At 44.0% G+C, this 23182-nt stretch overlaps 1 protein-coding gene across 2 annotated transcripts in view; it reads right to left on the minus strand.

Annotated features, from left to right (window-relative positions):
* Positions 1-23182, minus strand: part of LOC115131384 (unconventional myosin-Ig-like) — a 65023-nt gene that overhangs the window by 29601 nt on the left and 12240 nt on the right. For both annotated transcript variants that reach the window (XM_029663074.2, XM_029663073.2), the window contains 10 exons: positions 22945-23090; positions 22567-22681; positions 22123-22293; positions 21185-21255; positions 16020-16094; positions 10185-10317; positions 6669-6835; positions 6141-6348; positions 3307-3530; positions 1373-1517 (listed from right to left, as the gene is read on the minus strand). In XM_029663074.2, the coding sequence (XP_029518934.1) occupies positions 1373-1517; positions 3307-3530; positions 6141-6348; positions 6669-6835; positions 10185-10317; positions 16020-16094; positions 21185-21255; positions 22123-22293; positions 22567-22681; positions 22945-23090 (1455 nt within the window). The remainder of the gene's footprint in view (positions 1-1372; positions 1518-3306; positions 3531-6140; positions 6349-6668; positions 6836-10184; positions 10318-16019; positions 16095-21184; positions 21256-22122; positions 22294-22566; positions 22682-22944; positions 23091-23182) is intronic.

Genomic DNA, 23182 nt, shown 5'->3' on the forward strand with positions numbered 1-23182 from the left:
TGTATCACATGTTGCTGGCGGTAGCTACGTGGCCAATTTGTTCCATCCCACATAATTATATTTCGAGTCGAATAGCAGACCACAAGAGAAATAACTTGTAATATTGGTATTTGGTAGTATAGTAACCATCTGGATGTCACCGTGATACAGTCTACTGCTCAATAGGGAGAGTTTGCACTGCAAGCCGGCAACACAACAACACGGGGCACAGTGTGTCCTTCGCTCTCACTGGCGGACTGCCGACCACCGCTGTCCTGCAATAAGGAGAGTTTGAACTGCAAGCCGGCAACACAACAACACGGGGCACAGTGTGTCCTTCGCTCTCACTGGCGGACTGCCGACCACCGCTGTCCTGCAATAAGGAGAGTTTGAACTGCAAGCCGGCAACACAACAACACGGGGCACAGTGTGTCCTTCGCTCTCACTGGCGGACTGCCGGCAACACAACCACCGCTGTCCTGCAATAAGGAGAGTTTGCACTGCAAGCCGGCAACACAACAACACGGGGCACAGTGTGTCCTTCGCTCTCACTGGCGGACTGCCGACCACCGCTGTCCTGCAATAAGGAGAGTTTGCACGGGGCACAGTGTGTCCTTCGCTCTCACTGGCTGCAAGCCGCAACACAGCCGGCAACACAACAACACGGGGCACAGTGTGTCCTTCGCTCTCACTGGCGGACTGCCGACCACCGCTGTCCTGCAATAAGGAGAGTTTGCACTGCAAGCCGGCAACACAACAACACGGGGCACAGTGTGTCCTTCGCTCTCACTGGCGGACTGCCGACCACCGCTGTCCTGCAATAAGGAGAGTTTGCACTGCAAGCCGGCAACACAACAACACGGGGCACAGTGTGTCCTTCGCTCTCACTGGCGGACTGCCGACCACCGCTGTCCTGCAATAAGGAGAGGGAAGTAGCGAAGTAGCTCCATTTGTCCCCACTCAACTCTCGTTGCGAGACATTTGTCATACATTTTGGGCACCAGGCATCCATATATCCTCTCCCGGGTGAGTGTGTGTATGATGTTGTATTGGTGTTTCAATGTACAGTGCCATCTAGATTTCTTTTACAGAACTGTACTTGGGGCCAAATATGAACGTTGCAAAAAGTTGTGGTGAAAGTTGCCTTCTCCATCTATCGTGACACAGATACTAATTTAATTTTCACATTTGACTGTTTGTTGAAATACTATAAACAAGGTATGATGATAGGAAGACGTGAGGATGTTAGACAACTGTTCAATTACAATTCAAACCCTTGCCCCTATTCTCTGGCCACTCCTGTAGATATGAGAGGATTGGATAGATGGAAGCAATATGCTGGAAGGAGGAGCTAGGAGGTCATTTGACATACAGCTAACGTGTTGTGACTCACGTTAGACAGGTAGTCCCTCTCCCAGGGTCGGCCACAGCCCCAGTCCTTCCTCTCCCCACTCAGAGCCCCCAGAGCAGCCACCTTGGCCCTCACCTCCCCCATGTCAGACGGAGGGATGTTCTTCACTATCTGCCTGGCACGCCACCTGGGAACAAACATGTATAACAGAGAATACATCAAAGACGCTGCAGAAAAAAGTGCTGTCATTCATTCTTAGCCACACTGTCAGATAAGATAAAAAATGACCTGTGTATAGGTCTGAAATGAACAGTAACTCCATTTTATAGTGAAGAAAGAGCATGTGCCGTGGCCTTCGGCCCACTGAGATAATTACAGACTTCCTTACTGTAGTTACCAAAATATACACGACCGTTCAAAAGTTTGGGATCACTTAGAAATGTCATTTTTTTTTAAAGAAAAGAAACAAAAAAAAGTATATTAAAATTACATCAAATTGATCAGAAATACAGTGTTCATTTTGTAAATGACTATTGTAGCTGGAAACAGCAGATTTTTTATGGAATATCTACATAGGCATACAGAGGCCCATTATCAGCAACCATCACTCCTGTGATCCAATGGCACAGTGTGTTAGCTAGAGGTAACTCCGGGATGCTGGCCTTCTAGGCAGAGTTGGCAAAAATAAAATATTAAGATGGGCAAAAGAACACAGACACTGGACAGAGGCATCCCGGAGTTGCCTCTTCACTGTTGACATTGAGACTGGTGTTTTTGCGGGTAATATTTAATGAAGCTGTCAGTTGAGGACTTGTGAGACATCTGTTTCTCAAACTAGATACTCTAATGTACTTGTCCTCTTGCTCAGTTGTGCACCGGGGCCTCCCACTCCTCTTTCTATTCTGGTTAGGGCCAGTTTGCGCTGTTCTGTGAAGGGAGTTGTACGAGATCTTCAGTTTCTTGGCAATTTCTCGCATGGAATATCCTTCATTTCTCAGAACAAGAATAGACTGACGAGTTTCAGAAGAAAGTTCTTTGTTTCAGGCCATTTTGAGCCTGTATCGAACCTACAAATGCTGATGCTCCAGATACTCAACTAGTCTAAAGAAGGACAGTTTTATTGCTTCTTTAATCAGAACAACAGTTTTCAGCTGTGCTAACATACTTGCAAAAGGGTTTTCTAATGATCAATTAGCCTTTTAAAATTATAAACTTGGATTAGCTAACACAACGTGCCATTGGAACACAGGAGTGATGGTTGCTGATAATGGGCCTCTGTACGGCTATGTAGATATTCCATAAAAATCTGCCGTTTCCAGCTACAATAGTAATTTACAACATTAACAATGTCTACACTGTATTTCTGATCAATTTTATGTTATTTTAATGGACAAAATATTGCTTTTCTTTCAAAAACAAGAACATTTCTAAGTGACCCCAAACATATATAAACCAATGACTATATATAAACGAACAAAGCCATTGATCACGTGACACCATTCATTCTAATTTTAATACTCAATAGCGCATTTAAGCCAAATGAAGTCGGTTAAGATGGAGGCTCATGGAGACATCCAGGAATTGACGTTGCAGGCTAGCTCAATGCTGCCCCCTCCCATTGAGTAACTCCAAATTAAAGGCAGACCGAGGTACTGCAGCCTGCCATTAGCAATTAAAAGATCCTTAAAATATCTTCTGTGTATGATTGAAAAATAATCGGTTCAAGGACATACATCTGGTGTATTAGAAGCAATTATTGGTACCATGATTGTCTTCTAAACATATTTTTATTTAAATGGAGATTGCCAGTTTTCCATTCACTATAATGGAGGATTCTGTTTTCTACTAACAATGCCTGCAGTACGGCGGTCGGCCTTGAACTTCGTGGCTTCAATGAGAGGGGGCAGTCGTTTTCCCCTGATATAAATGCATGCACATTCTATTTCTCGTTGTGGTAACTATGGGGGCTGACTGACCTGCGATGTAGCTGTTGAGTGATGCTGTCGAACTGTGCGAGGGCTGCCGGCGGCGTGGGCCACTCCACACTCTTCCCATAGTCAGCCATGTTGCGTACGTTGGTGAAACGTCGTTCTACCTCCCAGAAGTGGGCCTTGACCTTGTAGCGCTTGTAGCAACCCATGATGGCATAGATGGCACGCATACGCTGGCACCTCATCCTCGCCAGTGCCCCGCGCCATACCTGTGGGAGGGAAAGAGAGAGCGAAAGAGAGAGTGAGGGATGGAGAGAAAGTGAGAGAGTGAGAGTGGGAGAGAGAGATGGATCACAGCAAATTCTCCAGTGTTAAATCAATACTGTCAATATTGTTCCAGTGTCTATACGGGTCCACACTTTTCAGTGGGCACTCAAATGAAGTAGCAAGTTAGGAAAATACTAATAAAAAGGTGAAACAAAGGAGGAAGAGGAAGAAAGACAGGTAGACTACTTGTCAAATCAAAGTCTGCAAATCAAATTTGCCCGTGTTAATTTTTCAGTGTAACATTTCTAGTGTTGATTTAGTTGTTAAATTCACTCTGTAAGAGTGAAATTGACACCCAGTGGTGTAAATGAAACCCCAGTGTTGGTGTTAATAACCAGAGTTATTGTTTTATACTTTGGAGAGTAAAACAGTCCCATAAAATTGTTAAATATATTCTTTAGGATTGTTTTTGCATGTACATTGATTGGTTAATCTTATGCTAATCTTATGCTAATCTTATGCTATACAAGGATAAATAACTAAACTAATCCAATCACTTGGTTAGCTTTATTGCACCCATTACTGAAATGGTTGTTCCTGTTTAATTGGTTTATGGAGTCTTCTTATCAACTTTCCTAACCTTGGCATTCATTCTGAATGCAGGTTGCAGGTGAATCAAGATCCCAACTGTTGGATATCATAACTCTGTCTGAAATCCAAAAATGAATTACACATCACTTTACAAGCCAGCACAATGTGACAAGGAGTTTCCTAACAGCACTGTGTGAGGATTAAACTTGGCCATCAAAGGAAAGCCTAATGATATAAGTATTGTATTGTCATAGAGTTCTATTTTAATGGTAGCATTTGCCCAGGTACTCACTTAATGAAAGCCACAGGTCTTTAAAATGAAAGAATTCAATAACCATATCTCTGTCAATAACAAATACAGTCATGGGTGGTAACTACAATTCACTCGAAAAGAAAAGGCACCCTGGGAAATGTGCAAATCAGGCTTTAGACCATACAGCGTTAAAACAACACCCCAAAATGATTTACTGTAACACGACAGGTGTTAATTTCTTACACTGAGAAAGTGTAACAGCGTTAGCACTAAGCAAAGTGAGTCCAGTTTACTCTAAATCACGTGTTGTGTTTTACACTGTAAGTGTTGCGAATCACTCTACAGTAGAGCTATACAAACATCACAATCAAGTTCATTTGAACACTTTAAAAGTTAAATGGGGACGACTGCAACAGAGTTACATCTTTAACTCTTTCAAAGGTGTTATTTTAACACCAGTTCAGCAGGGCTCACATGTTCACTTAAAATAGTGTACATTTACCTCTTTCTGAGTTAAATGTACACCATTGATTTTTCTGTGTGGGACAAATCAATGTCTGTCCAGAGACTGTCTGGGTTAGACTCCTGCTGAGTTCCAGACAAAGTTCTGTTCCAGTTAGAGAGGCTTAGCTGCAGATAGATGCATCCGGGGTACGTACCAAATTGCAACATATTCCCTATATAGTGCATTACTTTTGATCAGAGCCTATACGGTGTAGTACACTATATAGCAATAGGGTATTATTTGGGACGCAATCCCTGAATTGGGTCAGAGAGAAAAGCAGGGCATTTAATTCACAATCACAGAGCAAGAAAAAGAGAATAATTAATTAAATGTAATGTAACGATGGCTCTGATCGCATTCATTATCCCAATTATTGTATCAGAGTGATCTCCATTTGACTCAGCAGATGAATCACACTGAGTTGAATATAACACATCCCAAATGGCACCCAATTCCCTATTTTGTGCTAAGGGCGCTGGTAAAAAAAAGTAGTGCACTACAAAGGTAGAGGATGCCATTTGGGACTCAAGCTGTGACTGGGAGCCAGATCATCATCAAGCTGGAGACAAATTAAAAGCTTTTCTTTTACAGGGGCAATCTGCAGTTGCAACATCCATTTTTGGACTTGTAAATTAATGATATTGTACCCATTGATTCTTTAAGAATATAACTTATAAATACCGAATTAGCTTAGTTCAACTGCCGTACCCCATCAGAACTTAAAATATAAGTTTGTTTTACATGTAAGTAAAAATATCGTTGATGGTCAGTCCTTGCATCCATAGGTCTTTCTATGAATTTGAGAGTGGTTACATTTCTCCAGCCCCGTTCCTCAGCTTTTTACTGAAGCAGAGGCTTTATTATTGTTTCAACTGCGGATTGCCCCTTTAAATGCATAGGTCTTAATAAGATGTGGATGCTGCTGTGTGATTCACATTCTGACACGCAAGTTGTCGATGGGGTTTTAATTAGGACTAGCTGCCAATGCCATGGGTCCTTGGACAATTAAATGCATCTCTGTCTGTTTTCATACATACATGGATCATTTGGTCTATGAAAGTAACAGGAAATATAAATTCAGGATAAATGCCATAGAATTATGTGTGGAGTATCTGAACGCAGGGGTTTGTTCATTAAAAACAAACAGGAGAAAATTTACATTTGGCAAGACAGATATATACCATTTTCTCCCCATTGATTGAACACAACCCAGTTTGTGAACTTTTACTATCAGTACAGCCTCCGGCCACTAGGGGTCCCTACCTTCTGTAGGAACAGCACCAGGATGGGGATGAGCGCAGCTCTCTCCTGCTCCAGCGTGAAAAGGGACCGAGGTGTTCGCACAAACAGCTTGGTGTGTCCATACGCCACGTCGTCCTGGAAACCGTGCTGCGTAACGATAGCCTCCACTGCCTCTCTGTCTGTCTCCATCAGGTGATTGGGCCAGGTGTACTCACACGTCATCTTATACCTACAGTACACACAGGAGGGAAGATGAAGAGTTAAAGATACAGGCAGTTGTGCTAAACATGACAATGAGTGACAAGGAGTTGGTATGATAGAACAAACAGAGTGGCACTGAGGCTAGGATTGGACATTGGACAGATTTAAATTCCTCTGTTATACACATGGTTGAACACAGTCATATAAAGCTTGTTATTCACATGAATACTGTGGCAGAATGTTATTAAAATCATGAACAATGACTCTGATTGCTGAGAAATGACTCATTCTTAATGTAAAGCTTTCACCCCAATGACGTTAGACCTCAGGGTGTGCATGACCTCTGACCTCTGTAGGAAGCGTGCGTAGGGCTGGCGGTAGGCGAACCCTGCCCTCCGCACCCTGACGTTCTCCAGCAGGCCCAGGTACGCCACCTGGTGTTGGCATCGGGCATCGTCAAACAGTACGGGAGACTTCATCTCATTGGGCTTGATGCAGCGCACATAGTATGGCTCCTACAATACAATACACAAACTCATTAACAGCATAGTTATATACTGTGTAATACAGTCTCACATAGTACCTCTCATGTAAACACACATAATAATACACAGTCAATAAGTATGCCTCCTAGAATACAACACACAGAATCCTCTAATATAATACTGTAATACTACAATACACAACACAGTCGTATACTGTGCAGTAACACATAGTACGGCTCTTGCAATACAGCGAACACAGTCACAGTCCAACAGGATACAATACACTGTCATAGATGCAGTAAAGAGGTCAAAGGAACGCAGACCGCAGGGGATAGAAGAAGGACGCGGGATTGGCGCACATTCAACAAATCTGATCTAACAAAGTGGATATTGGTCGAATCCATCATGATTGATGTACTGTCACAGACCCACAATGTGGTTACTGAAGTCCGATTTTGATATTTTGGGCTGTTTTCGCTGCATAACATTTAGAAGTTGTCCCCTTTCATGTTATGAAGAAGTGACTGCTAAATGCTAACTCCCCTTTTTATAAGCTGATAAAATAGCTAGCATACAGAAACCGGTGGTGGTAGTCAAAGTTGTTTTAAACTGTAACGCGGTTGCTTGGTGACGATGACATGAACATGTATTGTGGTTGACATACATACAATCATTATACTCAGATTCTTACCTCAACATAGTGTGAAATACACATATAAACAATACCTTAAATATTCAGTAGGCAAATTTAGCTTGAGGGCAACGAGGAGATTCCGGATCTTCAAGGCCCTTTCCCCTACGCATTTCCATTGTTTTGGTCGAGTTCCATTGACCTCTTTACCGCATCTATGTACTGTATAGGAGATACTGTAACCACATAGTACCGCTCTCACAATACAGAGAGTAGTGGAACAGTCAAATACTGTGTATTACTATAGTATCACATAGTACAGCTCCTGTAATAGACAGAATAACCTATACTGGTCATAATAGTGGTAAGAGTCCAAAAGCAATATAGTGACAAACATTAGAAATACTTATTTTGCCCAAGTTGGTTCTGTAGACAACTTGGCATATGGACCAGACTGTACAGAACTCAGTGAAACATAGCCATCCCAAAGAGGACTGAATCTGCCTTGTGCAATCATGCAGAAATGCATCCAAGCCTATTAGAATATCAATGCATTGTTAAAGTCTAGCTCGGCCAAACTCACAGTGTCTGTCCTACAGAAAGAGACTATTAAACTCCTAAAACGGCATAATACTAAAGTTTTTAAAGTGCACAGATAGTGGAAGCATGCCAATTAGTAACCTATTCCCTATAAAGTGCACTACTTTTGACCAGAGCCATGTGAGGCTCTCGTCAAAGTAGTGAGAGTGTGTCCTTGTGCTACCTCTGTGTGCCAGACAGGAGCTTACTGGGACACAATAAGGGACACATCTTCTTGTCAAGGGAATGGGCATGTTGTGTGTTCCAAATGGCACTCTATTTCCATTGAAGAACACAACTTTTGACCAGGGCTCATAGATCGCTATATAGGGAATAGGGTGCCATTTGGGATGCAAACATGCTTTGTTCTCTCTGTTCTTAGTGTTCTGTGGTCTGTCTCTCATTCACTGCCCCCTGCAGGATGAATACAGTTGAACAGAGCACACACACACACACACACACACACACACACACACACACACACACACACTCACACACACACACACACACACACACACACACACACACACACACACACACACACACACACACACACACACACACACACACACACACACCAGCACAACAATTTTAGCTCAGACTTGAGAAAGGAGGCAGTTAGACTGGGAGGGGTACAACGAGGAGAGGAGAGGCGGTAGGTCAGATTGGATACAGGTGTCCCCCTGGGACTAACAATCAGGGCATCCAGTCCTTCAACATGACCTAAAAACTGTCCCCAATGTGTCCGTCCCATCCCCCCCTCGTCCCCTGCCCCCTGCAGGATGAATACAGTTGAACATAGCACACACACACACACACACACACTCACACTCACACACACACACACACACACACACACACAAACACACACACACACACACACACACACACACACACACCAGCACAACAATTTTAGCTCAGACTTGAGAAAGGAGGCAGTTAGACTGGGAGGGGTACAACGAGGAGAGGCGGTAGGTCAGATTGGGTACAGGTGTCCCCCTGGGACTAACAATCAGGGCATCCAGTCCTTCAACATGACCTAAAAACTGTCCCCAATGTGTCCGTCCCATCCCCCCCTCGTCCCGTCCCCCCACCATACACACTGGCCTAGCCCATCCTCACAGAGAAGCACTGAAGCACAAGTCGGTCATCTCAAAATAACAGCAGGAAACGTCACATCTCAGTCAGGGTTACAGGGAGACATATCACCTCATGTAGAAACAGATTCCTTATGTGCTGTAAAACATGCTTTATCACTCATGTCTAAAATGTTGCATATACTATAGATATGGCACAGGTCTGTGTGAGATACAGGATATTACATCACATATACTGTAGATACGGCACAGGTCTGTGTGGGATACAGGATATTACATCACATATACTATAGATATGGCACAGGTTTGTGTGAGATACAGGATATTACATCACATATACTGTAGATATGGCACAGGTCTGTGTGAGATACAGGATATTACATCACATATACTGTAGATATGGCACAGGTCTGTGTGGAATACAGGACCAGTCTTGTCTGTGCAGCAGACTGCCATCTCATTAATGTAGTGGTGGTATGTCTTGTGTCCAGGCATTTTCTCACAGGACAGATAGATAGACTAGACCCCCTAGGGAGAGGCTTATAGGACCACAGGCAGCCGGGTGGCAACCGTACCAGGCTGTGTTTTGGGGTATTTGTGTGTGTGTGTGTGTGTGTGTGTGTGTCTCAGTAATAATCCCTGCAGTTTGTCAGTATCTGACTGACCTTTCAAAAACAGATATTGTTATCTCTCTGACAACGTTATCCATATTTCTAGGAGCTGGTTGATTCGTCCAGCTGTTAGAAACACAGGTGTGGCTAGTGCACAATGTCCAGAGGACGATGATGACAGAGAGGTTAAGCTCATGTTAGATTAAAAGCATAGAGAGTGACGGACGAGTGGCCTTGATTTGACAGCCGTTGCCAAGCAACACGGATGCATATTATTTTGCCAAAAAGTTGGGAGAGAAGTAGGAGTGGGACTACATCAAACCTACCAAGCACACCAGAGTCACCATGAACAGAATGAAGGTGTGAACTTTTATCGCTATGAGAAGTTGCCCATGTGTCTGTTTTGGTCACATAAGCAACCAGTATACAATACAACCAGTCTGCAATCAACCACCACTGACCTTGCAGCCCAGTTTATCCACAAGGGCCACAATGGAGTTCTTGAAGAGGGTGGCTGCAGTCAGGGGTCGTTTAGTGACCTCTGTGATGCTCAGCTGACCATCTGGCCACATCTCCTTCAGCACAGGGTTGGAACTACAGAACGAGAGAGAGAAGCGAGAGAGAGATGGAGAGAGAGATGGAAGGAGGTTATAAAAGTGAACACAGGCTCAAATGTAAGAGTTTGAAGAGAGTTTGAACAGCTGAAGGAGATATGAAGTAGGATTAAGTAGTCTAGGAGAGAAGAGGAGAGCAGAGGGTACTGTAAGGACAGGATTAAGTAGTCTAGGAGAGAAGAGGAGAGCAGAGGGTACTGTAAGGACAGGATTAAGTAGTCTAGGAGAGAAGAGGAGAACAGAGGGTACTGTAAGGATAGGATTAAGTAGTCTAGGAGAGAAGAGGAGAGCAGAGGGTACTGTAAGGATAGGATGAAGTAGTCTAGGAGAGAAGAGGAGAGCAGAGGGTACTGTAAGGATAGGATTAAGTAGTCTAGGAGAGAAGAGGAGAGCAGAGGGTACTGTAAGGATAGGATTAAGTAGTCTAGGAGAGAAGAGGAGAGCAGAGGGTACTGTGAGGACAGGATTAAGTAGTCTAGGAGAGAAGAGGAGAGCAGAGGGTACTGTGAGGACAGGATTAAGTAGTCTAGGAGAGAAGAGGAGAGCAGAGGGTACTGTAAGGATAGGATTAAGTAGTCTAGGAGAGAAGAGGAGAGCAGAGGGTACTGTAAAGATTAAGTAGTCTAGGAGAGAAGAGGAGAGCAGAGGGTACTGTAAGGATAGGATGAAGTAGTCTAGGAGAGAAGAGGAGAGCCGGGGGTACTGTAAGGATAGGATTAAGTAGTCTAGGAGAGAAGAGGAGAGCAGAGGGTACTGTAAGGACAGGATTAAGTAGTCTAGGAGAGAAGAGGAGAGCAGAGGGTACTGTAAGGATAGGATGAAGTAGTCTAGGAGAGAAGAGAAGAGCAGAGGGTACTGTAAAGATTAAGTAGTCTAGGAGAGAAGAGGAGAGCAGAGGGTACTATAAGGATAGGATTAAGTAGTCTAGGAGAGAAGAGGAGAGAAGAGGGTACTGTAAGGATTAAGTAGTCTAGGAGAGAAGAGGAGAGCAGAGGGTACTGTAAGGACAGGATTAAGTAGTCTAGGAGAGAAGAGGAGAGCAGAGGGTACTGTAAGGACAGGATTAAGTAGTCTAGGAGAGAAGAGGAGAGCAGAGGGTACTGTAAGGATAGGATTAAGTAGTCTAGGAGAGCAGAGGGTACTGTAAAGACAGGATTAAGTAGTCTAGGAGAGAAGAGGAGAGCAGAGGGTACTGTAAGGACAGGATTAAGTAGTCTAGGAGATAAGAGGAGAGCAGAGGGTACTGTAAGGATAGGATTAAGTAGTCTAGGAAAGAAGAGGAGAACAGAGGGTACTGTGAGGACAGGATTAAGTAGTCTAGGAGAGAAGAGGAGAGCAGAGGGTACTGTAAGGATAGGATGAAGTAGTCTAGGAGAGAAGAGGAGAGCAGAGGGTACTGTAAGGATTAAGTAGTCTAGGAGAGAAGAGGAGAGCAGAGGGACCTATAAGGATAGGATGAAGTAGTCTAGGAGAGAAGAGGAGAGCAGAGGGTACTGTAAGGATTAAGTAGTCTAGGAGAGAAGAGGAGAGCAGAGGGACCTATAAGGATAGGATTAAGTAGTCTAGGAGAGAAGAGGAGAGCAGAGGGTACTGTAAGGACAGGATTAAGTAGTCTAGGAGAGAAGAGGAGAGCAGAGGGTACTGTAAGGATAGGATGAAGTAGTCTAGGAGAGAAGAGAAGAGCAGAGGGTGCTGTAAGGATAGGATGAAGTAGTCTAGGAGAGAAGAGGAGAGCAGGGGGTACTGTAAGGATAGGATTAAGTAGTCTAGGAGAGAAGAGGAGAGCAGAGGGTACTGTAAGGACAGGATTAAGTAGTCTAGGAGAGAAGAGGAGAGCAGAGGGTACTGTAAGGACAGGATTAAGTAGTCTAGGAGAGAAGAGGAGAGCAGAGGGTACTGTAAGGATAGGATTAAGTAGTCTAGGAAAGAAGAGGAGAACAGAGGGTACTGTGAGGACAGGATTAAGTAGTCTAGGAGAGAAGAGGAGAGCAGGGGGTACTGTAAGGATAGGATGAAGTAGTCTAGGAGAGAAGAGAAGAGCAGAGGGTACTGTAAAGATTAAGTAGTCTAGGAGAGAAGAGGAGAGCAGAGGGTACTATAAGGATAGGATTAAGTAGTCTAGGAGAGAAGAGGAGAGCAGAGGGTACTGTAAGGATTAAGTAGTCTAGGAGAGAAGAGGAGAGCAGAGGGTACTGTAAGGACAGGATTAAGTAGTCTAGGAGAGAAGAGGAGAGCAGAGGGTACTGTAAGGACAGGATTAAGTAGTCTAGGAGAGAAGAGGAGAGCAGAGGGTACTGTAAGGATAGGATTAAGTAGTCTAGGAGAGAAGAGGAGAGCAGAGGGTACTGTAAAGACAGGATTAAGTAGTCTAGGAGAGAAGAGGAGAGCAGAGGGTACTGTAAGGACAGGATTAAGTAGTCTAGGAGAGAAGAGGAGAGCAGAGGGTACTGTAAGGATAGGATTAAGTAGTCTAGGAAAGAAGAGGAGAACAGAGGGTACTGAGAGGACAGGATTAAGTAGTCTAGGAGAGAAGAGGAGAGCAGAGGGTACTGTAAGGATAGGATGAAGTAGTCTAGGAGAGAAGAGGAGAGCAGAGGGTACTGTAAGGATTAAGTAGTCTAGGAGAGAAGAGGAGAGCAGAGGGACCTATAAGGATAGGATGAAGTAGTCTAGGAGAGAAGAGGCGAGCAGAGGGTACTGTAAGGATTAAGTAGTCTAGGAGAGAAGAGGAGAGCAGAGGGACCTATAAGGATAGGATTAAGTAGTCTAGGAGAGAAGAGGAGAGCAGAGGGTACTGTAAGGACAGGATTAAGTAGTCTAGGAGAGAAGAGGAGAGCAGAGGGTACTGTAAAGACAGGATTAAGTAGTCTAGGAGAGAAGAGGAGAGCAGAGGGTACTGTAAGGACAGGATTAAGTAGTCTAGGAGAGAAGAGGAGAGCAGAGGGTACTGTAAGGATAGGATTAAGTAGTCTAGGAAAGAAGAAGAGAACAGAGGGTACTGTAAGGACAGGATTAAGTAGTCTAGGAGAGAAGAGGAGAGCAGAGGGTACTGTGAGGACAGGATTAAGTAGTCTAGGAGAGAAGAGGAGAGCAGAGGGTACTGTGAGGACAGGATTAAGTAGTCTAGGAGAGAAGAGGAGAGCAGAGGGTACTGTAAGGATAGGATGAAGTAGTCTAGGAGAGAAGAGGAGAGCAGAGGGTACTGTAAGGACAGGATTAAGTAGTCTAGGAGAGAAGAGGAGAGCAGAGGGTACTGTAAGGATAGGATTAAGTAGTCTAGGAAAGAAGATGAGAACAGAGGGTACTGTGAGGACAGGATTAAGTAGTCTAGGAGAGAAGAGGAGAGCAGAGGGTACTGTAAGGATAGGATTAAGTAGTCTAGGAAAGAAGAGGAGAACAGAGGGTACTGTGAGGACAGGATTAAGTAGTCTAGGAGAGAAGAGGAGAGCAGAGGGTACTGTAAGGATAGGATGAAGTAGTCTAGGAGAGAAGAGGAGAGCAGAGGGTACTGTAAGGACAGGATTAAGTAGTCTAGGAGAGAAGAGGAGAGCAGAGGGTACTGTAAGGATAGGATTAAGTAGTCTAGGAAAGAAGAGGAGAACAGAGGGTACTGTGAGGACAGGATTAAGTAGTCTAGGAGAGAAGAGGAGAGCAGAGGGTACTGTAAGGATAGGATGAAGTAGTCTAGGAGAGAAGAGAAGAGCAGAGGGTACTGTAAAGATTAAGTAGTCTAGGAGAGAAGAGGAGAGCAGAGGGTACTATAAGGATAGGATTAAGTAGTCTAGGAGAGAAGAGGAGAGCAGAGGGTACTGTAAGGATTAAGTAGTCTAGGAGAGAAGAGGAGAGCAGAGGGTACTGTAAGGACAGGATTAAGTAGTCTAGGAGAGAAGAGGAGAGCAGAGGGTACTGTAAGGACAGGATTAAGTAGTCTAGGAGAGAAGAGGAGAGCAGAGGGTACTGTAAGGATAGGATTAAGTAGTCTAGGAGAGAAGAGGAGAGCAGAGGGTACTGTAAAGACAGGATTAAGTAGTCTAGGAGAGAAGAGGAGAGCAGAGGGTACTGTAAGGACAGGATTAAGTAGTCTAGGAGAGAAGAGGAGAGCAGAGGGTACTGTAAGGATAGGATTAAGTAGTCTAGGAAAGAAGAGGAGAACAGAGGGTACTGAGAGGACAGGATTAAGTAGTCTAGGAGAGAAGAGGAGAGCAGAGGGTACTGTAAGGATAGGATGAAGTAGTCTAGGAGAGAAGAGGAGAGCAGAGGGTACTGTAAGGATTAAGTAGTCTAGGAGAGAAGAGGAGAGCAGAGGGACCTATAAGGATAGGATGAAGTAGTCTAGGAGAGAAGAGGAGAGCAGAGGGTACTGTAAGGATTAAGTAGTCTAGGGAGAGAAGAGGAGAGCAGAGGGACCTATAAGGATAGGATTAAGTAGTCTAGGAGAGAAGAGGAGAGCAGAGGGTACTGTAAGGACAGGATTAAGTAGTCTAGGAGAGAAGAGGAGAGCAGAGGGTACTGTAAAGACAGGATTAAGTAGTCTAGGAGAGAAGAGGAGAGCAGAGGGTACTGTAAGGACAGGATTAAGTAGTCTAGGAGAGAAGAGGAGAGCAGAGGGTACTGTAAGGATAGGATTAAGTAGTCTAGGAAAGAAGAAGAGAACAGAGGGTACTGTAAGGACAGGATTAAGTAGTCTAGGAGAGAAGAGGAGAGCAGAGGGTACTGTGAGGACAGGATTAAGTAGTCTAGGAGAGAAGAGGAGAGCAGAGGGTACTGTGAGGACAGGATTAAGTAGTCTAGGAGAGAAGAGGAGAGCAGAGGGTACTGTAAGGATAGGATGAAGTAGTCTAGGAGAGAAGAGGAGAGCAGAGGGTACTGTAAGGATTAAGTAGTCTAGGAGAGAAGAGGAGAGCAGAGGGACCTATAAGGATAGGATGAAGTAGTCTAGGAGAGAAGAGGAGAGCAGAGGGTACTGTAAGGATTAAGTAGTCTAGGAGAGAAGAGGAGAGCAGAGGGACCTATAAGGATAGGATTAAGTAGTCTAGGAGAGAAGAGGAGAGCAGAGGGTACTGTAAGGACAGGATTAAGTAGTCTAGGAGAGAAGAGGAGAGCAGAGGGTACTGTAAGGACAGGATTAAGTAGTCTAGGAGAGAAGAGGAGAGCAGAGGGTACTGTAAGGATAGGATTAAGTAGTATAGGAAAGAAGAAGAGAACAGAGGGTACTGTAAGGACAGGATTAAGTAGTCTAGGAGAGAAGAGGAGAGTTTAGGGTACTGTAAGGACAGGATTAAGTAGTCTAGGAGAGAAGAGGAGAGCAGAGGGTACTGTAAGGACAGGATTAAGTAGTCTAGGAGAGAAGAGGAGAGCAGAGGGTACTGTAAGGATTAAGTAGTCTAGGAGAGAAGAGGAGAGCAGAGGGTACTGTAAGGACAGGATTAAGTAGTCTAGGAGAGAAGAGGAGAGCAGAGGGTACTGTAAGGACAGGATTAAGTAGTCTAGGAGAGAAGAGGAGAGCAATGGTACTGTAAGGACAGGATTAAGTAGTCTAGGAGAGAAGAGGAGAGCAGAGGGTACTGTAAGGATAGGATGAAGCAGTCTAGGAGAGAAGAGGAGCAAGAGAAGCAGGGTAACAGGAACACATTTTTCAAGAACTTTATCATTCTGTAAAACGTGTGTGTGCAGTGAAGACACCTGTTATACATGAGCCGCTTGAAATCTTGGAAGAGTGGGTCCTTGTTCTTGTCTAAAAAGCCCTCGACGGAATATCTGAAATAGAGAGAGAGACAGACAGAGGTTATAGAAACTAACACAACCTAAAATGTACAAGAGACCCCCCCCCCCCCTCGCAAGAACACTAATTGAAGTGACAAGTGGAGAAAAGCCTGAAAGGTACTATAAAAATGACAGTACATGAGCTCTGACACCGCAACCATAAGTGAAGTAACACAGACTGTACATTAGAGTCAGTCCTAAACTCTTTCCTAATGGGAGACTATGATGGATCACTAATGGCACAGTATTACCTTAGTACTATACCAGGGCACGTAGGGTTCTAGTCAAAAGTGGTGCACTACATGGGGAATAGGGTGCCATTGAGAATGTATGCTATATTACTAGCGCAATCCCTTCTACACAAATAGAACAGTACTCTCTCAAGTGAGTCAAGGAGTCCTCAGGCAGAAGCTTATAATAATAGTTACGGAGCTTAGTGGATTGAGTGGATTGAGTAAACAGGAGGGGAAAAGAACTGAGTTGAACCACATCAACAACATGTTTTATGATATTATGCACCACTTTGTGGTACTAGTTACTATTAAAAAATACACAATATGTGTGCATGGGGCAACATGATTACATTAAATAGAAAATAGAACAATGAATTAACTAATTGTTTAGAACTAAATGAGGTAAATTGAGTTGAAACTTCGCCGAAGTGATATCTCGTGGCATGCTGCTTCACTGGATTAGAGACCCAGATGTGAAAGGCTAAACCCTTAAATACACACATACACACACACACACACACACACACACACACACACACACACACACACACACACACACACACACACACACACACACGCATACACAAGAACTCTCTCTCTCAAACACACACACGCATGCACACACAAGCGTGCAGGTACATACTCATGCATACACAAGAACTCGCTCTCTCTCTCAAACACACACACGCAAGCACACACAAGCGTGCAGGTACATACTCATGCATACACAAGAACTTGCTCTCAAATTCTCTTTTTCAAACACACACAGACACACCCCTGCCACACACAGATATGGCACTGTGAAAGAATGTTCTGTCTCTCCATGACTGTCACATCTGGACAGAGAGGCAGATGAAGAGCTTGTGTTAGTATGACAGATGTGCTCCTGAGGCTGATGGAGGCTCTGTGTGTGTGTGTGTGTGTGTGTGTGTGTGTGTGTGTGTGTGTGTGTGTGTGTGTGTGTGTGTGTGTGTGTGTGTGTGTGTGTGTGTGTGTGTGTGTGTGTGTGTGTGTGTGTGTGTGTGTGTGTGTGTGTGTGTGTGTGTTGTTGTTGTTGTGTCAACACCACCTGACCGGATTCCAGGAACCTCTCTAGAGAGAAGAACACACCATGTGTTCCAAATGAAACCCTATTCCCTATATAGTGCACTACTTTTGACCAGGCGCTGGTCAAAAGTAAAGCCCTACGTAGGGAATAGGATGCCATTTGGAAGGCAGACACATACAGGGCCAGGGCAGATGCTACAAGGACAGGACAGACAGGATGACACAGGGAGGAAAAGCAGCTATCCAGAAGATGAAGGATGATTCAGGGTATATATGAGCATTTCCCAAACTCTCTGTTTGTCCCTAACACTACAGAGCTGATTCTGATGATCAATGCTTGATAATTAGTTGATATGAGTTAACTGTGTAGTGTTAGGGCAAAAACCAAAACGTGCACCCCTTGAGGTCCCGAGGACTGAGTTGGGGAAACCCTGGTATATACTGTATTGTACAGGTAACTGCCAAAATGAAGGAAACACCAACATAGTGTTTTAATCGGGCATTGGGCAACAACAACAATATACTTTGTATTCCTCATTTACTCAAGTGTTTCCAAAAATATAAATGCAATATGCAACAATTTCAAAGATTTTACTGAGTTACTGTTCATAGGTGGAAATCAGTCAATTTAAACACATTCATTAGGGCCTAATCTATGGATTTCACATGACTGGGCCTGGGAGGGCATGGGCCCACCCACTTGGGAGCCAGGTCCACCTACTGGGGAGCCATGCCCAGCAATCAGAATGAGTTTTTCCTCACAAAAGGGCTTTATTACAGACAGGTTGGATGTACTGCCAAATTCTCTAAAACGACATTGGAGGCGGCTTATGGTCGAGAAATTAACATTAAATTCTCTGGTAACAGCTCTGTTGGGAATCCTGCAGTCAGCATGCCAATTGCACGCTCCCTCAAAACTTGAGACATGATCTGTGGCATTGTGTTGTGTGACAGAACTGCACATTTTAAAGTGGCCTTTTATTTATTGAGAGAAATAAGCTTTTTGTGCATATGGAACATTTCTGTGATCTTTTATTTCAGCTCATGAAAAATGTACATGTTGTGTTTATATTTAGTTCAGTGTAGGTTTGAAGGTGGAGGGTAGCATATGGGGTGCAAGTACATTGTGTGCAGTAAACAGTATGGAAATATATGGTTATACAAAGCAAAGATTTATAGTGGTCAGAGACTGAGAGTGAAGTTCTAAAGGCCATGGTTAAAATATAAAGGCTAAGCTATAGCATGAAGTTCAATAGTATCTAGAGTTAGGACGGGTTTGAGGAGTCGGCAACACTATAGGGCAATGAGATGGAAAGGTATGGCTGTAGGATACAGATGATAGCGGTAAGACAGAGAGAAGAAGGCAGAGAGGAAGAGAAAGAGAGACGGAGTGAGAAAAGTCAGGAGGGAGGGGGAGCAAAGTAGGTCAGTGCTGGAGGGGCGTGGGATGGGAGGGGTGGCGTTGTGACATGGGGGGGTGGCAGGGACGAGGCAGGGTATATTTAGCAGGAGTAGGGGATGGGATAGGTTGGGGTCTGTTGCAGTCACAGGGGAGAGGTGTAGGGACCTTACGGGGGATGACAGCTAGGCTGGGGCAGGCTCTCCCCTGGGTCCTGGCTGTGACAGAGTGACAGACAGACGAGGACAACACAGTGACAAGGAGAGCCTTCCATCTTGGCCGCCCAGGAGCCCTGTCGTACTGGAACGACGTCTACTAATCCTTTTAACTATATATCGCACTACCTTGGACCAGAGCCCTGCTCAAAAATAATGCCCTATATAGGGAATAAGGTGTCATTTCAGATGCAGGCGAAGACTAGTACACTAGCATGTTATGCACTAAAAGGCATGACTGTGATGTGTGAGCCAGCTGGGGATTCAGGGATGGATGAATGTAAACCAAACATGGCCTAATTGCTCAGTGTTGAAGTCATGTTATACATCATGTTAACCTCGATTCCCTGACTGTCATTTCTCGTCACATGTACTTGGCACTGCACTCAACTTCTACCTTATTAATACTGCTCGAGACTTTCTAAGGGGAAATAGTCTGGTTCTCTCTCTCTCTCTCTCTCTCTCTCTCTCTCTCTCTCTCTCTCTCTCCCATCCTTCCTCTCTCTAAGCCTCCCTCCCTCTCTATCCTTTCCTCTTTCCCTCCCTGGCTCCTTTGATGCCCTACTATTTCTAAAATTGAGGGCAATGTAGACCCTTCAAACCCACTGTAAGCCAATGGAAGACCGTTTTACTGGATAAACCCCAGTGTTAGCCAATGGAAGACCTTGGTACTGGATAAACCCTCAGTGTTAGCCAATGGAAGACCCTAGTAGTGGATAAACCCCCAGTTTTAACCAATGACAGACCCTTGTACTTGAAAAAAACCCAGTGTTAGCCAATGAAATACGCTGGTACTAGATAAACCCACAGTGTTAACCTATGAAAGACACTGTTCTCTCCTACCTCCCTCCCTCCCTCATTCCTCCCTCCTTCCTCTCTCTCTCTCTCCCTCCCTCGTCCCTCCCTTCCTCTCTCCCTCCCTCAACAAGACGATGTCCTTCTATTTCAAATGTTTTACTGTAGGTCCCACAATACTAGTGCCAACAGTGCTAGCCAAGTCGCTAATGGCTTGGCGCTGGTATTGGCTTGACTCCATTTAGCTACACTGCCATTGACTTTTCATCCAATCAACATTCATCTTATAGGTCCTATAACCTATGACCTTTCCTGTATTACATCATCATGACATTTCACCTGTTGAACCACCATAGTTTCCTGTCATGGTTGTGGTTTAAGTGCAGGCTGAGTCAGCCGTAACCCACCTGTTGTGTTCGTTTCATGTTAATTAATTCTGTGTTCCCGGTTCAAAATGAACGCCCCATTATAGCTGATTATAAATCCATAATAATACATATATTATCACCTAATGTTGTGTTAGATATTTTTATCAACTTAAGTTCTTGCTATTTATTGACCTGAGCATAATGTATGTATTATTTTGTCTATAACAAATACTCAGATGAACATATTGTGCTATTTATCACACACTACTTTCTTCTCTAATGCATCTTCACTGTCAGTTTCCTGGCCTCTCTCCTCCTCACCAGTGTCATGATCAAAGAAATGATCAAGAGCCTCACATACAGTATATCGTTTGGTCATTGTGCTCCCACAGAACGAATTGTGAGCAAGGCCTTAAAAAAGCTGTATATACTAGAGCTGCGGGAAAAGTTCTATATATTATTGAAACAATGTTGCGATTGTTTGTGAGAATGCAAACAGGTGTGGTTCCCATGGGGGAAAGATTCCATTGGGGAAAGGTTCCCGTGGGGGTTGCCATGAAAGCCAAGAAGGGGAGAGAGGGGTGTGTGTGTGTGTGTGTGTGTGTGTGTGTGTGTGTGTGTGTGTGTGTGTGTGTGTGTGTGTGTGTGTGTGTGTGTGTGTGTGTGTGTGTGTGTTCAAACACACATGCATGTGGAGAGGAAGTGTGTTCATCTGATGAATGGGCATGTGCCTGAACTCAATTTTATACACTAATAGTAGTCTCAACCCATTCATTTCTAATGACCGGTCATGTTTCACTGGGAACACTACATGTGTACAAAAGTTAAATAAAACACCCCAAATGTATTGAAAATCATCTAAATGTATTTTGTGTGTTCAGATGCCCTGTGTGGACAAAGTCATGGAACCTTAAGGCAAGCCAATTAAATGAACTTCATTTTTCAGAGAGAACACAGCAGGATGGTCAAAGGGGATGAAGGAGAATAGAGTATGTGACTTTACAGCAAATACAAGTATGTGACTCACGTGACGTCCCCAGCATAGTGGCGGATACGGAAGTCTCTGTGGAACTCCATGGTCTTGTCTGATGGGGTGAGCTACAATGGAGATAGTATCCCCATCATCATCATCATCATCACCATCACCTTCATCATCACTATCATCACCATCATTGTCATTGTGACCATCATCATCACCGTCATCACCATTGTGACCATCATCATCACCATTATCATCATCATCAACCTCCTCATCACCATCGTCAACATCATTCTTATCATCATCACCATCATCCTCATCATCATCATCACAGTTACCCTCTGTAATATAGGCTGGCCGAGGGGGATACAATCATCTCTTACACCTCTCGTATGTCTCTCACATAGATCTCTTCAAGAGATCAAGACATCTTACAGTAGTTGGAAGTGGAATATTTAGACCCACTACCATTGGATGCTACTGTCTGTCTCGATGGTCTCAATGGAATGTAGCTGCCTTCTGAAGTATAACGAAACCACAACAGAGTGCAAATAGTGGGATGGATACCCTGCTCTCTATTGACCATCCAGTGTAACTGCACTAACAATATCACACCAGTGGGGTGTTAAAGCCATTCTTAAACCATCAATGGGGTCCTGATGGGAGTGTTGCAGTATAATGAAGACAGTAATGGAGAGAAGACATATTCAGTGAGGTAGAGGAAGGATTGGGGTACCTCAGCATAATTCACATTGTGGGTTTTTAGTGTAAGTTGCAGAAGGAATTACAATTTTATGGTTATAGGGACATGGTTATAGGAGCTGTAGAGAGGAAATGTTGAGGTATTTGTGTTCGAAGTATGGCCTGGGAGAATAAAATAGACTAGATTAGAAGAGAATAACATAGAATAGATTAGAATAGAAGAGAATAACATAGAATAGAATATAGTTTATTCTATTGAAGGCAGCGTTGCTCGTCTGACCCACCTTGCGGGAGGTGTAGTGAGGGTGTTGTCCCAGCTTAGCATCCATGCTCTCCAGGCAGATGGTGTCTGTCACCTTGCCCACAGTGAGACAGGCCTCGTCCAACACAGAGATGATGCCCTTATGGGGCTGTTCCACCAGGTCCACGATGATCTGGTTGTTAAAGTAGTCAATCTGGAAACACACAGGGGGAGAGGAACTGTTAGATGTAGGCTTCTGAATACTGCATGTGTTGCTTATGGGAGTGTGTTTGTGGAGAGAGAGAGAGAAACAAGAGAGAGATAGATAGAGAGAGAAAGAAAGAAAGAAAGAAAGAAAGAAAGAAAGAAAGAAAGAAAGAAAGAAAGAAATAAAGAAGGAAAAAAAGAAAGAAAGTGTGTTTCTGCGTGCATGCGCATCTGTGTGGGCATGTGTTTGTGTTAGTCCGCGTGCACGTGTGTGTCTCACATGCTGCCAGGTGATACCCTCTCTCTGGTACTCGTCTTGTTCCTGGCGAAGGATCAGCTCGATGAAGAGCTGCTGCAGCTTCTCATTACAGTAGTTAATACAGAACTGTTCAAAGCTGCCCGACGACAACACAGAAACACAGGTTTCAACATGGAACAACAGATCATGTAGTCACCATGACTACCATACATTTTTAATAAATACAATCTTCAGAGAGGTTTCAAAAAGTTTGAAATTATAGATATTGTGAGAAATATTTATATCAAGATATATCCATCTGGTTAAATACAAGGTTGATCCACCATCCTGATAACTCACAAGATTGTAAATACATGGACAGGGAGGAGAAGGTAGATAGATACTATTGGAGAGTCTAACCTGTTGTTGTCGAAGATTTCAAAGCCGTAAATATCCAGCACTCCGATGACTGTGTTTTTCCCATGGAGCACTGGGTTGTAGTCTTTCACCTCAATAACAGCATTGATACGAGCCACAATCCAACAAAACAATCTCTCATAGAGAGCCTAAAGAACCAACATAGAGCAGGAGAGAGAAAAAAAGAGAGAGAGAAAGAGTGAGAGAGAGACAGAAAGAGAGAGAACGAAAGAGAGAGAGA

This window comes from Oncorhynchus nerka, linkage group LG7 (assembly GCF_034236695.1).
Source record: "Oncorhynchus nerka isolate Pitt River linkage group LG7, Oner_Uvic_2.0, whole genome shotgun sequence".
NCBI classification, from domain to species: domain Eukaryota; kingdom Metazoa; phylum Chordata; class Actinopteri; order Salmoniformes; family Salmonidae; genus Oncorhynchus; species Oncorhynchus nerka.